Raw genomic sequence first — 14863 nt, 5'->3', positions numbered from 1 at the left:
ATTATGAAGCTTCATCCATTTAAATGCATCTTAAATGATTATTTAATCAGAATTATAGGTTATTAGTTGAAGGAAAGATCACTTATGAAAGCTCRTGCTGGGACTTTGTCATAAATGTGTCTAAAGATGAAGSAATAAAGAATAAACTAATTAATTATGAGCATAATCTGTGGTGCTGATTCCACTTTGGGTGATCTGTTAAATGAATCCAATTTATTTTCTGCTGCCTCACAGTAAAACAACATGGACGTGGTTTTAGTTTGTCAGAACGTCTTGATCAAAGTTGAAGCAGCTTGGTTTTCTSCTCAGACCCACGTCTATGTATGGGTGGAGCATATGGCCYGCTGAAATGCTGTTTTGATTAAAATCACATTGCCATTATGTCACCCTTGGCAGCGTTAGGATTACATGCCCCTCCCCCACTTTGTTCAAACAGAACGGTGAACAGTTGATTGGTGCCGTCCCAAAGTTTCGCTTTTCTCACAGGGAGAGAGCCGAGTTTCTCTGGAAAAGCTCAGAGAGGAAGTCATGGACAGCTGAATGACAAAAAGTCTGACTTGTTCTCCCCCCACACTCCACTCTTCTTTTTTTTTTTTCTTCTTTTTTTTTCTCCTCTCCACTTCCACCACATCTGTTTCCAAAGTACTGATTGTCTCTCCGAACACACCAAGCATATTTTAATATCAGTTTAGAAAGTGCTGATCATAAATCAAACCCTGATGCTTTGATCTGCCCATCATTGATAGCAGGTCAACTATAGAGGATTGCTGAGGAGAAAATTCACACACRCACTCTCTCACACAGGGCATGCTGAGCCCCTTCTGCTCTGTTGCCAGATTTGTTAGAAGATCACTGCGCCCCCTGCTGTTCATCTCAGTCTGGCGTGTGCACACATGCGTAACGGTGTGTATGCTTTGTGTCACGCAGATGAACCAAAACAAGTTGCCATCTCGGGCRGTGGACTCCAGGGTGATTTCCAGGGGTCCCGATTTCACACCTGCTTTCGCCGATTTTGGCAGGCAGATGACCGGAGGACGAGGAGCGGCTGTGAGTCACACACACAMACACACACACACACACACACATAGCCATTCATAAAATCACACACACTCCGGGTGAGAAAACATGTTCTTTCAGCAGCTATAGGAGGTAAATATATTTGGGTGATATAAATTTGCTATCAAGGAAAATTAAAGGTGATTAAATCTTACGAAAAATGTGGATTTCTATTTTTTATCTAAGAATTTTTACCTACAAACCAAGAGGAAAACTCACTGCCTTTGTAGAATTAGAATTGTATTACAATATTTTGTAGTACTATTGTAATAACGATAAAAGTGACCGTAAAAAAGCTATTTATTGCAAATYTTTTAGATGACTGGATGTTGTTCTTGTAAAACGTTCAGCTTCTTTAGGATGCCACATACTTAAAGAAGTGTGATTTAAATCATTAAACTGCACTTACAGGCTTCATTTAATCATATTTTTTGAATTTATTGATATATATTGTTCCTTCTAAAAACTGTAGAAAATAGGAAACAAAATTTTTGTCAATTTTTTGAACAGTAATTGTAATTTATCGTAACAATATATTACAATAAATCACAATTCTTATAACAAATTTTTCACGATAAACTGTACAATAAATGCCCTGCCCCTGTGTTTTCTGCATCCACAGCTGATGAACATGGGGACACGCCGGCCTCCACCCAGGAAGATCATCGTCAACGTGTCCGTCAACGACGATGTTCAGCTGAAGAAGTCTGAGAACGCCTGGAAGCCCGGCATGAAGAGGGAGGGCCTTCCAGAGGATCCAGAGACGCAGAAAACACAGGCAGGAAAACAAAACAACACTAACATCTCAAACACAAAGAAAATGCTCAACACWAAGCTACATTAACGTCTGGACTCGATCTTCCCTTACGGGTATTTTTGTTTTCTTTTTGCTGCAGGAGCTCTTCAGGAAGGTACGAAGCATCCTGAACAAGCTAACGCCACAAAAGTTCAACCAGCTGATGAAGCAGGTCACCGATCTGACCATCGACACCGAGGAGAGGCTCAAAGGGGTCATCGACCTGGTTTTTGAGAAGGCCATTGATGAGCCCAGCTTCTCTGTGGCTTACGGACAAATGTGTCGGTGTCTAGCTACGGTAAACAATGTGTTTAATCAACTAACATAGGTGTATAGCAAAAAAACAGAATAGAGAGTACTGCATCTTATTTGCTGCAGCGCCAAGTCAAATGGTTTCCCTTATCCGACTTTTATCTGTTATTTCTATGCAGCTCAAAGTGCAGATGACGGACAAACCCAACTCCACTGTAAACTTTCGCAAACTGCTGCTAAATCGCTGCCAGAAGGAGTTTGAGAAAGACAAGGCAGACGACGTGGTGTTCGAGAGGAAGCAGAAAGAGCTGGACTCTGCTGCATCGGTTTGTCTTCTCATTAGCATGTTCTATAGCCGCTTCCAGCTACTGGGGCTGATGTTTGTCCTTCTCGGCGTCAGGCGACAGAGCGYGAGCGGCTTCGGGAGGAGCTGGAGGAAGCCAAGGACAAGGCCAGGCGGCGCTCCATCGGCAACATCAAGTTCATCGGCGAGCTCTTCAAGCTCAAGATGCTGACCGAAGCCATCATGCACGACTGCGTGGTCAAGCTGCTGAAGAACCACGACGAGGAGTCTTTAGAGTGCCTGTGCAGGCTGCTTACCACCATTGGGAAGGACCTGGACTTTGAAAAGGCCAAGGTGAGCGGCAGGAGGTTTAAAGAAATATACTAGATTGCTCTAGCTTTGAGGGTGAAACTGTTCGACTGAAACCCCTTGTCGGTGCAATACTATAAAGTTACAGTGTGGAGGTTAGTAACTCAGTTTAACAGACTTTAATTGCCCCGAAATGTTCTAAGGCAACTGGGAAAAAAAGCACTTCGTGTTCCCATAAACATGCCTGGCATCTCTGTTGGACACAGAGCAAAAATACACACTGTTCTCTGTGTGTCAGGTTAGCTTTTCATTTGGGATTATTAAACAGCTACACTGCATTATGCCACCTATAATCTTTTTGACGTGATGTGCTATCGGTGTTTTTATTGCAGCTTGGACGTTAGACTCCTAAGGTTTTAAAGACGTAAAAGTGAGGTTTGTGTTAGGATTTGATCCAGCAGTGGTTGGGTACCATTTACATTGGGATGTGGTTTATCTTCTCAACAGCATGGAAACTAAATGTGAATTTGACCTGCTTTACTGCATCAGTGTTCCTTCTGAAAAGTGTTTCCAGGTTGCAGAAAAATGAATTGGACAAATGTCAATAAATGGTGCCAATATTTTTCTGTCATGCCTGTTTAATTTATACAACTATTCTTCYGTATCTTGGAGTGATGAGGGTKTTTTTAAACACTAGTCAGTACTTTAAAGGGTAGTACTATGTATTTTCTGGACACTTAGTGCCATTTTATAGCACAATCAAGTAACTGGTGCCCACCCATGTTCTTCAGCCRTTATAAAAAATATTATATATTTATATACATATCAGATAAATTAAAAGAAATGTGACTTCACAATTGGATGYTTKGAAATTGGGCCTCTGTCTCTTTAAGAAGCTCCTACTCTTTCCGACACACTGTCTTCAACACGTCACCACAACAATGCTCCTATATTATCCTATCTGCATCTSTTCTTTGGAGCGTTGAACTGAGAAGTAGTTTGTATGATAAGCTCCACCAGGTGTTTGCTAATGGCTCTTGRAGGAGCTGACGACGATCTGATCAGGACTTTCTATCTGATTAGTCATTTCAAAACAACCACAGGAAGGACGTTAGTCCTGTTCACGTCCTTTGTAAAATKTAATGAAATGTCATGCATATGTTTTAAAGTGCAGTAAAAGGACACACTACCGCTCAKTCACCAATGTCGTTCCAGTTTCTGGAGTCTCTCCTGTTCTTCCTTTTCTTGAAAGTGATMAAATATTTAATCTCGGCTGGAGTTTCTGCCGTCCAATCCAGGCTTACTCTGTCACCTGAAAGGCTCATAGCTTCTTCGCTTGTCTCTAAAGATAAACTTGAGCAGACACAAACAGCTACAGAATTCAGTAATTTCATGTTTTGTTCCTGGRGTTTTCCTGCAAAGCAGTTTTTTTTAACCTCTGTTTTAATATAGGTTGCTAATAATTCAGCCCAAAATGAAAGAAAAGAGACTTAAGACAGGTAGTCCTTTATTCTGCACATAGTAAAACTCTGTGACAATTGTTTAAGTCCGAATATATCTGACCAGAACAGATTATATGACAAGAGGCTAGAGCTTTATTGCAATATTATAATTATTGTAAAAAGTAAAAAAAAAAAAAAGAAAAAAAGAAAACCTTGTATACTCAGCAGAACAAAAGGTTTGATAAAAAAAAACATAATCTTTAAAAATTGTAAATTAGTTTTGGAATCCATGCCAAAAATAATTGAGGGTTTTAAAAAAAAAACGATCAGTGTAAATTGCATCTGTCTCCCTCACTGGAGGAACAGCAGGTATCAGGAATTCCCAATCCTGATTCTTCAGGAATCCCCCAGTCGGTACCCAGATCCAGTACCTGGGATTACATCCATAGAAGATTTTATTTTCTGGCATCACCTTCCTAATCAAACAGAAGCTCATTTCAAACCAACCTAACACTGTTTTTTTTTCCTCCGCAGCCTCGCATGGATCAGTATTTCAACCAAATGGAAAAAATTGTCAAGGAGCGGAAGACATCATCTAGGATACGGTTTATGCTCCAGGATGTTATAGACCTAAGATTGGTGAGTGTGTCATTCTGGTACTTTTATTTTTAGTTTCATACGTTCGTTCAGATTTCACGGTGCGCTCTTTCCCACAGAGGTTTGTTTCATTGTTTCTGTTTCTTTTCTCACTTGTTGGAATGTCATCTTGACTGTTCAGGTCGTGTTGTGCTGAACCTGTTGTATGCCATCAGCCTTAGAGTCAAATTTCAACTCTTTTACGAGAAAGACTGAATAGTCTCCAAATCGTATTCTAAAAATAATGATGGGTTTTCATCCAGTGGCAAAAACAGTTTTCTAATATCTGCTCAAATATACTGTCATGTTTAAGATGAACAACATCACATGATTAAACCAGTTATGTGGTGCAGTAACTGCATTTWAAAAAATCGTGAGAAGAAACCCTGAATCATGGGCCAGTTAAATTAAACAAGCAAGCAAATGGAATGYAATAAAATAATTTATGTGAAGGAACAAGGTAGTTAAGGAGGAAAACCTACCAACCCTTCAGTTTATGTCCTCAGACAGCTAATTTAGGGAGTTTCCCATTCAAAATTCTTGACGGATGATTAAAATAAGAAATATTTTCATTAATTAATCTAGAAAAAAATGGCTTTATCAGCCAGAATTAATTTATGAAAAAGGAAAGAGTATATATGTTTGCATYGTCTTTTTTAAGGGGCTTTAACACTTACTTGTTCATATCTATCAAYTCAACAACAGTAACAGGTTCAGGTTGGCTAGTCAGTGGCTGCTGCTTGTTTTAACACACGGAATTTTTATTAATTTTTTTTATTTATGGCTCTTGAGCCTTTTACTTTCTTTCTTTGTCTGAAAAGTCTTCAACTTTTTAGATTGATTTGTGGATAATCAACCAGTTTAATKATTTAAGAAAGCAAGATTAGTACCTTGGGCAGCCATTGAACAGCTTTTAATCTGGGATGCGACTAATGATTATTTTACGAATCAATTAATCTATTGATTATTCTGACAAGTAATTGATGAATCAGATAAAAAAAAAAGTGTCTTATTCATTAGATTTTTYATTAAAGTACTTAACGTTTTTATACAATATTAGAAATGCATTAGAAGATGCAAATAAACAATTAATTTAATACTAAAATAAAAAATTTTCTTGCCTAACATGCAATAACAAAGCATTCCATTAGTGTACGCTAGATTATTTATAGCAAAGGAGGCATCTGCAGCTAAAGAAATACTAATATGATGTGATATCATAATATCAGTYCTTTCTCCTTGACTTAGCATCAATACAGCAGAGGATTCAGATGTTCTTTTTTTTTTAATTAACTGATGGATAATTTGATGCAAAAGGTTCCTAATATGATTTTTTTTTTATATGCCTTTTTTTTTAGCATACGCCAGCTGTTAACATTTAATCGATTACTAAATTAGTTGATTTGTTACGATTAATCCGATTAATTGTATCAGCTCTAGAGTATTAATCGTGGCATTGATGTTGAGCTGCTTTGTTGGAGCTAAATGTCGTGCCGTCTCCTCTACAGCACAACTGGGTGTCGAGGAGAGCCGACTCCGGCCCAAAGACCATCGAGCAGATCCACAAGGAGGCCAAGATTGAAGAGCAGGAAGAGCAGCGAAAGGTTCACCAGCAGCTGCTCTCCAAAGACAGCAAGAGGCGGCCGGGTCAGTCCTGTAGTCGGAATCCTCTTTAAAGCTTAGAGTCACACATCGGCTCGGGAACCCTGCAGGCATGCAGGCAGACTTCCTGTCCATACAGCCTGCAGAAATCCCATTGTGCCCAGCAGCAGACAGGAAGCCCCCCCACTGCCTCCCATCTGTCACCTGACTTATAATATTTCATCATATGCGACAGGAGCTGTGGAAAATGTCTCAAATGTCCTTTGCACAAAAGGTACAATTTCACAGAATCATTGAGTTCATGATAAAATTCTATTTTCTCTTCCTGTTTGTGGCGTGTTTGTTTGGTGACATAGATCCACGAGAGCAGAGGGAATCCCGCAAAGAGGAAACCTGGAACACTGTGCCCATGACAAAGAACAGCAGGACCATCGACCCCAATAAGATCCCAAAGATCTCCAAGGTGAGCCATTCGCCTGAGGTTCACAGGCTGCGTTCACACAGCCGGTGAATTCGACCCAAATCCGCTTTTTTTTTTTGCCCAAATGCGACCCATATTCAGCTTTTACACGGCAATCTGAACGGCCAGATTCTGATCTTTTCACCCCCCAAAAAATCCAGTCTGTGCCAATTCCGTATCTGGCACTAATTYGGATACACATCTGATTGTTTTCAAAGCAATCTGCAGTCATGTCACTTTTTATTTGGCATGAAACATGCGTCTAATCCTGTTTTAATAAACAGTTAATCAATTAATCGAATKATAAATTTAAATAAGGTTAATCATTTCCAATCTGATAATTCAAATGTTTCCATTCTGATATTCCGTATTCTGACTGGAATATTTCCATTTTTATTTCTACTTTATTTATAGTTTTTGGTTGATGGGTTTTATTTTTGATATTTAAAATGTCTTCCTGTTCGAGTGTTAAGTTCTCTTTACAAAATTAAAGTTTATTGGTCTTTTGAATGGGCAATCTTGCACTATCATGCTTTTATCAATATATTATTTGAAAATGGTCTCAAAAAGACAATATTATCGTTTATCAAAATATATTTTGGGACAACTTGTCAATCACAGCTGTTCAGACCCAATCCACTGCACTAAACAGTTCTTTACCCAAAGTCTTCAATCTCCTCATTTGACCCTAAACAGACCAACARCTTTCCATGACCATGAAAAAACATGAAGTGACTCATTGGATCAGTTGGGGTTAAATAACTTGTTACCAGCTGAAAGATAATTGCCCTGCAGTAATTATCCAGTCGGAGGCCCGCTAAGTTAAATCCAGGTGCCGATGGACGAGCAAAAGACTTTGAGCAAGTTTGACAAGAGTTGATTCATCTTTTGGCAATAAAGAGGTTTGAATGAATCACCTTTAGTAAAAAAAAAAAAATGACTGTAGCCATTTTTTAGGAAGATGACAATACAGGAAGTGAAGCTGAGACGTGTGCTTCGACAAAAAAGCTACGGCAGCTCAGATTATTGAAGATGTTGATTCTGGTTCTGACAAGAAGATGCAAAAACGTAATACATCAATAATCCATGCAAGATTTTTATAATCTAGAAATGTTAAACTGGAATAATTTATGCAGGCAGAGAATCATCTTTCCAGCTCATATTCWCTCTCTGTAATAGGAAGTAATAATGCTTAATTATTTTTTGAGTGACTTTTTTCTTTTTTTTTCTCTGAAATTGAAGTCAGAGAAACTTTGCAAAGTTGTTAGTTGACTTGAAATTATACRCTAGATTCAATAGAAGATTTTCTTGTTATGCATTAACACTACATAAGTGAAATTTTAAATTTAAAGTTATGAAATGAGAAACTAATTAACAAAGAAAGTATCAAACTGCTCAGTAACAAGCCAATGCTGATGTTTTGTTGCAGTGTGTTGGAACTGTTTCTGCACTGTCCTTTAGTTTGTCATGTCGTGACACGTCTCTCACCTTCATTAAGTGTTTGTTCTCTGCTGCCACTCAGGGCTGCATGTTTTTTCTTTTGGCAGAATGTAATTTACTGTTTCCATACCAACAGGATGTGTCTTGTGGAACAGAACTGTTCTTTAAAGGCTCCCTGCCCTCATCTGGTCTGCATTATTGTGGTTTAGCTTCTGCAGTGCATTTAGTTGCCTCCCCTGCTGGATGGATTGAGTACTGAATGACCAAAAACAAAAAAAATACTAAGAATTTTGGACCATAGACTGTAACTACTTGATTTCAATTCCAGGATTTATGGGCTAATTTTAGCACCTCTCTTTACCTCCCAAGTTTTCCGTAGGTCTATGGGGACATTTGTTTTTGTTTTTTTTGTTTTTTGTTTGTTTTTTTAACTTCTGCTTTTTAAATGCTTCCTCTGGGGACTTTTGGTTAGTTTTCAACTATTTTAATTTATAAATTATTAGATCTCTGGCTGAACATTCTCATTGCATTTTTGTTTTTTTTTTTTGTTGTTTTTTTTAATCTGTTGATGTTTTCCCACAGTAAATGTAACWAAAACTGATTTTACAGCCTCAGATGGATGAGAAGATCCAGCTGGGCCCTCGGGCTCAAGTCACGTGGGTGAAGGGCAGCAGTGGAGGGGCCAAAGCCAGCGACTCGGGTAAGAGGGCAACCAACTTAAAAACGAACAAGATTTAAAACATTGAACTAAACATGCAGCATAAGTTGATTCAGTTGTGAARTGAAGTTCAGATAAGACCCAGTGGTTAAGGTTAACATGATTATTTCTACATTTTCACATTAGCTGGAACTAGAAAAATTCTGAATATCTAATCTTTTTCTCAAAGTTTTAAAACTCTGTTTAATTAAAGAAAATGTAAATGCATTTTCAATTTACAGGGATTGTACAAATGCTAGAAATCCTTAAAAATGCTAGAATTACAATTAGGTGTTTGTATTTCAGGGTTTGGAAAATGCTTGATTTCTGTATAAAGTTCTTGAAAGTGCTTGATTTCAAAACTGCACAGTTTTGTAATAAAAGTTTGATTAAAAGCCGAAATTTGGGAAATCTTATTATAATTGAAAGCAGATATTTTCATTCACTCAATCAAGATACATTTTTCTCACCTAATATTCATTTAATATGAGCAGAAACACAATTTGTTTGGATTTTTTTAATGCAATTATTTATTATCCCTAATGGGTCAATAATTGTCTTGTGTTTTATACGTTATCAAAATGATTGAAATTGGGGGACTTTTTTGTTAAATATGTGTTTTTGTTTGAGCTGTCAGGTGTATAAGGTGTGTGTGTGTGAGAGAGATTACAAAACATAACATTTTGCTATGTTTTAGTTTACTTTGTCTCGGTTTTATAATGTATAACACTTCCACAAATCATTTTTAGCAGTAATAAATTATGTTATATAATAGTGAATTAAAACTGTTCATTAATGTTTTTTTAATCTCCAAAATGTGGTGCTGGAAAAGTTTGAAAACTTTTCTTGAACATGTTGAAAAGGGCTTGAATTTTACTGTGGGAAAATTATTACAAACCCTGTCTTTCTTGACAAATGGATGAAAAAAAGCTATTTTATTGTGATCTTTGTCACTGTTCTCTTTCATTCCCAAAACATCAGAACTATCTCGGACCGCCGGCCTGAACCGTTTCTCTGCACTGCAGTCCACACCTTTACCTCAGCCCTCCACCACGCCTCCACAGAACCCCGACTACGACTCCAGAAGAACTCTGGGAAGGTAGAACCCACCTGGAACACACCTGGAACTGGGTGCTACTGGTTTTCCTCTGCTCTGTTGACCTTTTCTTCTCCACCTCCCAGCAGTCGGAACAACGCGGTCAGAGAACGCAGCGAAAAGCCGCTGATCTCGGCCCCGTCGTCGTCATCGCGGCCCAGCCCGTTCGTCAGGGGCGGCAGCTCCAAAGAGCTGCTGGAGACTCAAAACCCAGAGGAGCCGCGAAGAGAGCGAGAGGGAGCAGAACCCCGGAGGCCGAGCGTCGCTGAGGACAAAACCGAGCCGGAGCGCAGCAAAGTCAGGGAACCTGGTGAGAACGCTTGAGTTTTTCTAACGTGATTAAAATTGGCAGATTATTGTTTTGTCATTGTGTAGTTACATATTGAACAAGATGACTCACTAAAAGACTCTGTTTAGCTAGAATCAGATGTGGCCAGTGCGTTTCTATGTGGCTTTTATCAGAGCAGACCCAGCATTGATCTGAATGTCACTCTTATTCCAGTGAAACCTGAGCCAGCGGTTCAGAAGCCAGACAGGCCTGCCCGGTCAGAGGAGGAGATCGAACGGAAGTCAAAGTCCATTATTGACGAGTTTCTGCACATAAACGATTACAAGGTAGCTCTGAATTCAACACACTGCTAGTTAAATGGAGTGTTTTTCTGCAGATTCATGTCAGCGTTTCCTTCAGAGCCTAGTATGCCTTTAGGCTCAGTCCTGACCAGCAATCATTAGAATAATTTTGTGGCTCTTTCCAGTGTCATCTGCTCCAGTTCCAGTTGTCCTGTTTGTTCTGCTGATTTTGTTTTGATGATGATATCTCTTTGTCCTGCAGGAGGCTGTCCAGTGTGTGGACGAGCTGGACTTGGGCTCTCAGTTGCACATCTTTGTGCGCGTCGGGGTGGAGTCGACCCTGGAGCGCAGTCAGATCACACGGGACCACATGGGCCAGCTCCTCTTCCAGCTGGTGCAGCAGGGAATGCTGCCCAAAGCACAGCTATACCGAGGGTCAGTCCACCTGCTGCAGGCCTCAGGCTTTAGAGGGAAACCAGCAGAAGTTTGCACCAGAACTGTTTCTGTAAATTAGGAAAAATGTATTTTTGTACATATTAGGGCTGCAACTATTGATTATCTTAGCAATTGATTATTTTGATGATTAACCGGATAAAAAAATAATTAAATGTCACATTCAAAAGATTTTTTTAACCACTTAAGCCTTTTTAGATGGTATTAGAAATACATTAAAAGATGCACATAAACAAAACATTTTTTTCTTTTTAAATAAAAAACTAAACATTTTATTGCCTTAAATGCAATAACAATGGCATTCCATTAGTGAATTTGAACCAGGTGAAGCCATTTGAGCTTTGAGTAGAACGTATTTATAGACAAAGGTGTTTTCATATTAAGTCCAAAATGTTTCTGTTTTGTACAGTTTTAGCTTAATTACTGCACTGAATATATTTTTCTTCAGCAAATCATGTATAAAGTTATACATGATTGTGAAAAGATTAAGAAAAAAAGGTTTTTTGTTTTTTTTTACTTGTGGCATGCATTAAAATCTGTTGTCTACAGAAAAGTTCACGAATGGAATAAGATGCATAAAAACATCAGAGATTTAAATTCCACACTTCCTTTTAAGAGCACTGATATCCTTTTTTTTCTTTTAATCCAGCTTCATATGTTTTTTTGTAAAAAGGTCTCACATAAGCCTGACTGATTTTGTACATATTGAGTTCATGTTAAAATTATCCCATATTTTGTATGACCATTTCAATATTTTATACATTAAACCCCAAGAAGATTAGGAACCATTTTGGTAGAAACTAATGCAGATTAGTTTGGTAATGGGGATTACCAAACTAATCGTAATGGCTTGTTGGTGAAGTAGTTGCACAAATAATAATAATAAAAAAAACTTCAAACCTTCAGATGTTCTCTGAAAAGTGTGTATTTCTCCATCTTAATTTCAGTTTGAACCTTCTGTTTCTAAGCTCTGCTGCTGTTTGTGGTTCCTCAGGTTTACAGACACGTTGGAGCTGGCCGACGACATGGCCATCGACATTCCCCACATATGGCTGTACCTGGCTGAGCTGCTCAGCCCTTTGCTGAAGGACGGATGCTTCTCTATGAGAGAGCTCTTCAGGTGGTCCTGCTGATCCTGCATGAATGTTTCACATGTTTGTCCAGAAAGAGAGTGCATATTTTCTCTGTGTTCCACCTTTTTACATAACCTTCATGACTCCTTTCTGTTTGTTTATAGTGAATTAAGCAAACCTTTGCTTCCTGTTGGAAGAGCTGGGATCTTAATATCTGAAATACTGCACATACTATGCAAACAAATGGTAAGCAGCACAAGTTTTTTTTTTTTTTTTTTTTACATCGCCTGCACTCATTTTTGTAGCATGTTTAGTTATAACAAAATGGTGAACAATTTTCTACAATAAACCAAGTTTTTACCTTGTGCTATGAACTTTCATTCGTAGCATTTAGTTTGTTTTAGTACAATTCTACTATATTGAATTGCTATCCATTTTTGGTAAAGTGTAGTAAACAAGACAGTCCAGACAGAAAAAATGGATGTTGTGTTTTGTTTTGACAGAGCCATAGGAATGTGGGATCTTTGTGGAGGGAATCGGGAATGAACTGGACCGACCTGCTACCAGAAGGCGAGGAAGTCCAGGATTTCATCTCACAACAGGTTTGGAAGGAAAAAGAGAGGAGCTGCAGATCCTTCACCTGAGAAAACTTTTTTTTTTTTATTGATTTTTTTTATTTTATATTATTTTACTGGTTTAAGTCTTTTGCCGTTTCCATTCGCTCAGATGTTCTTCTATCTGTCTCATCCTTGTCACTCTACTCTAATTTTTATTTTGTTCCAAACAGAAACTCCAGTTCCTTCAGTCTGAAGGTTCGAGTCCTGAGGAGGTGCAGACCAAAAGGATCTTGTCTCCTGAGGAGCTGAGTCGGCAGCTAGAGAAGCTCCTCCTGGAGGACATGGCGAGCGACGAGCAGATCTTCGACTGGGTAGAGGTACGCCACTTTAAAATCACCCAGAAGTCCGGTTCGGTTTATTTATGTCACACCAATTCACAACATGTACAATCTCTTACTTGACTGATTACCATTTATATTGAGCTGTTTCCGATATATCAAAATCATATTGACAAAAATTCACTTTATGATGTCAGTTGGTTAAAAATGATTCATCTTACAAACATACTTTGTTTCAAAAAAAGGGCTTGAAAATGTTACACAGTGCAAAAATATTAACACCGGTCATGATGCGCGCTGAAGATACCTGACTGTAAGTTTTGTTGCTTCAGCAGAATTACTTCAGAAAAGCTTAACTAAGAGATCAAACACTATTTGTGATCAAACACAGGTTGAGAGGAAGAAACCAGAAATGGAAACAGATGGAGGAGCCAAGTCAACATTGTTTTTTGTATTTCTATCAAGCACTTAAAGAAGAGCTGTGGTATTCCATCAGCCACACTCTATCACATGTACTTCAGTTATTTAATCCCCTTTAAGTGCTTTTTTTGTAGTCTGAAGAGCACTGCTAACGCTAATGCTTCCATTAAAGTTTAACATGGAGTTGGCAGCGCAGTCAGCCAGCCGAATATAAACACGTGTGTTTTTTAAAAAAAAAACGTTCTTTCCAACATGCGTTCTTGTTGTTGCTGTTGAACTAGTTTCCTTTTTGTTAGTGGCATGAGCTAACTGAGCTGATTTTGTTTTTCTCTCCAGGCAAACCTGGATGAGTCCCAGGCGAGCTCGTCCCCCTTCCTGAGGGCTTTGATGACAGCTGTGTGTAAAGCAGCAGTGAAAGGTAAGCAATTTAACGAAGAGACGCATCTTCGTTAATGTCTGCATGTACGCAGCGCCAAAATCCAAGCAGAGCAGCTTTCTATGCGTCAACTCTGCCTCTTGCACTTCGCCCACAGATGAGAACCCTAACTGTCGTGTGGACACGGCCATCATCCAGAAGAGGTTGCCTGTTTTACTCAAGTACCTTAACTCAGACACTGAGCGACAGCTGCAAGCACTTTATGCACTTCAGGCGCTGATCGTTTCCCTCGATCAGCCTCCAAGTAAGTGCTCAAACAAAGCAAATACCACCATGGTTTTAATCCTTAAAATATAAGAGGGTGGTTAGTACTGAACACAGATGTTATATATATATTATAAAAACTGCTGTTAACTATAAAGTTTTCAGTATTGGGCTTTACAGTTATTTACCTTTTACCTTATAAAATCAAAAAGCACAAAATGGGGCTCGTACAGACTTGAAAGTAAAAAATGTATGTTTCAAATACCACTTCATAAAATATCAACATCTTTTTCAGACAGATAAATAGATTTTAATGCCTTGACAGATTTCTCTCTGACATCTTTTCACAGCTTTGGTTTTTGCTCATTTTATTGATCGTTTAGTTTTTTGAGCTACTTGCGGAGAATTTAATCAGTTAATATTTAATCTAGATCAAATGTGTGTAGTTGGTTGATGTATCAAACATGCAGTTCATAAACCCAAAATAGGCACATGTTTTGTTATCCAGAATTTCATGAAAACCACAAAAATCTGACATTTTTTGGGAAAAGTATTACATTTGGGCATGAAAAATGTGTAATAGCCCTTAATATTTAGAATAACAGGAACACAAACAAAACGTCCTCAGTCTTATGGCAGCCGCAACCTGGTTGATATGTTTCTGGATCAAGCTGCAGTGAGTAATTTTTATACACATTTTTTATTTATTTATTTATTTTATTTTTTGCATATTTGTTAAAACT

At 38.4% G+C, this 14863-nt stretch overlaps 1 protein-coding gene across 14 annotated transcripts in view; it reads left to right on the top strand.

Annotated features, from left to right (window-relative positions):
• LOC103464756 (eukaryotic translation initiation factor 4 gamma 3) overlaps positions 1-14863 on the top strand; it is a 57372-nt gene that overhangs the window by 40803 nt on the left and 1706 nt on the right. For 10 of the 14 annotated variants that reach the window (XM_008409091.1, XM_008409090.1, XM_008409089.1 and 7 more), the window contains 19 exons: positions 928-1047; positions 1679-1834; positions 1953-2150; positions 2284-2430; positions 2505-2741; positions 4673-4777; positions 6283-6421; positions 6733-6839; positions 8886-8976; positions 9955-10072; positions 10156-10379; positions 10572-10684; positions 10902-11074; positions 12087-12212; positions 12330-12411; positions 12669-12767; positions 12953-13099; positions 13817-13898; positions 14014-14160. In XM_008409091.1, coding sequence (XP_008407313.1) covers positions 928-1047; positions 1679-1834; positions 1953-2150; positions 2284-2430; positions 2505-2741; positions 4673-4777; positions 6283-6421; positions 6733-6839; positions 8886-8976; positions 9955-10072; positions 10156-10379; positions 10572-10684; positions 10902-11074; positions 12087-12212; positions 12330-12411; positions 12669-12767; positions 12953-13099; positions 13817-13898; positions 14014-14160 — 2611 coding nt within the window. The remainder of the gene's footprint in view (positions 1-927; positions 1048-1678; positions 1835-1952; positions 2151-2283; positions 2431-2504; positions 2742-4672; positions 4778-6282; positions 6422-6732; positions 6840-8885; positions 8977-9954; positions 10073-10155; positions 10380-10571; positions 10685-10901; positions 11075-12086; positions 12213-12329; positions 12412-12668; positions 12768-12952; positions 13100-13816; positions 13899-14013; positions 14161-14863) is intronic. The other 4 variants (XM_008409098.2, XM_008409082.2, XM_008409097.1 and 1 more) reach the window with 1 other exon arrangement.

This window comes from Poecilia reticulata, linkage group LG5 (assembly GCF_000633615.1).
Source record: "Poecilia reticulata strain Guanapo linkage group LG5, Guppy_female_1.0+MT, whole genome shotgun sequence".
Classification (NCBI taxonomy): domain Eukaryota; kingdom Metazoa; phylum Chordata; class Actinopteri; order Cyprinodontiformes; family Poeciliidae; genus Poecilia; species Poecilia reticulata.
This window is presented reverse-complemented; position numbering and strand designations above follow the sequence as displayed.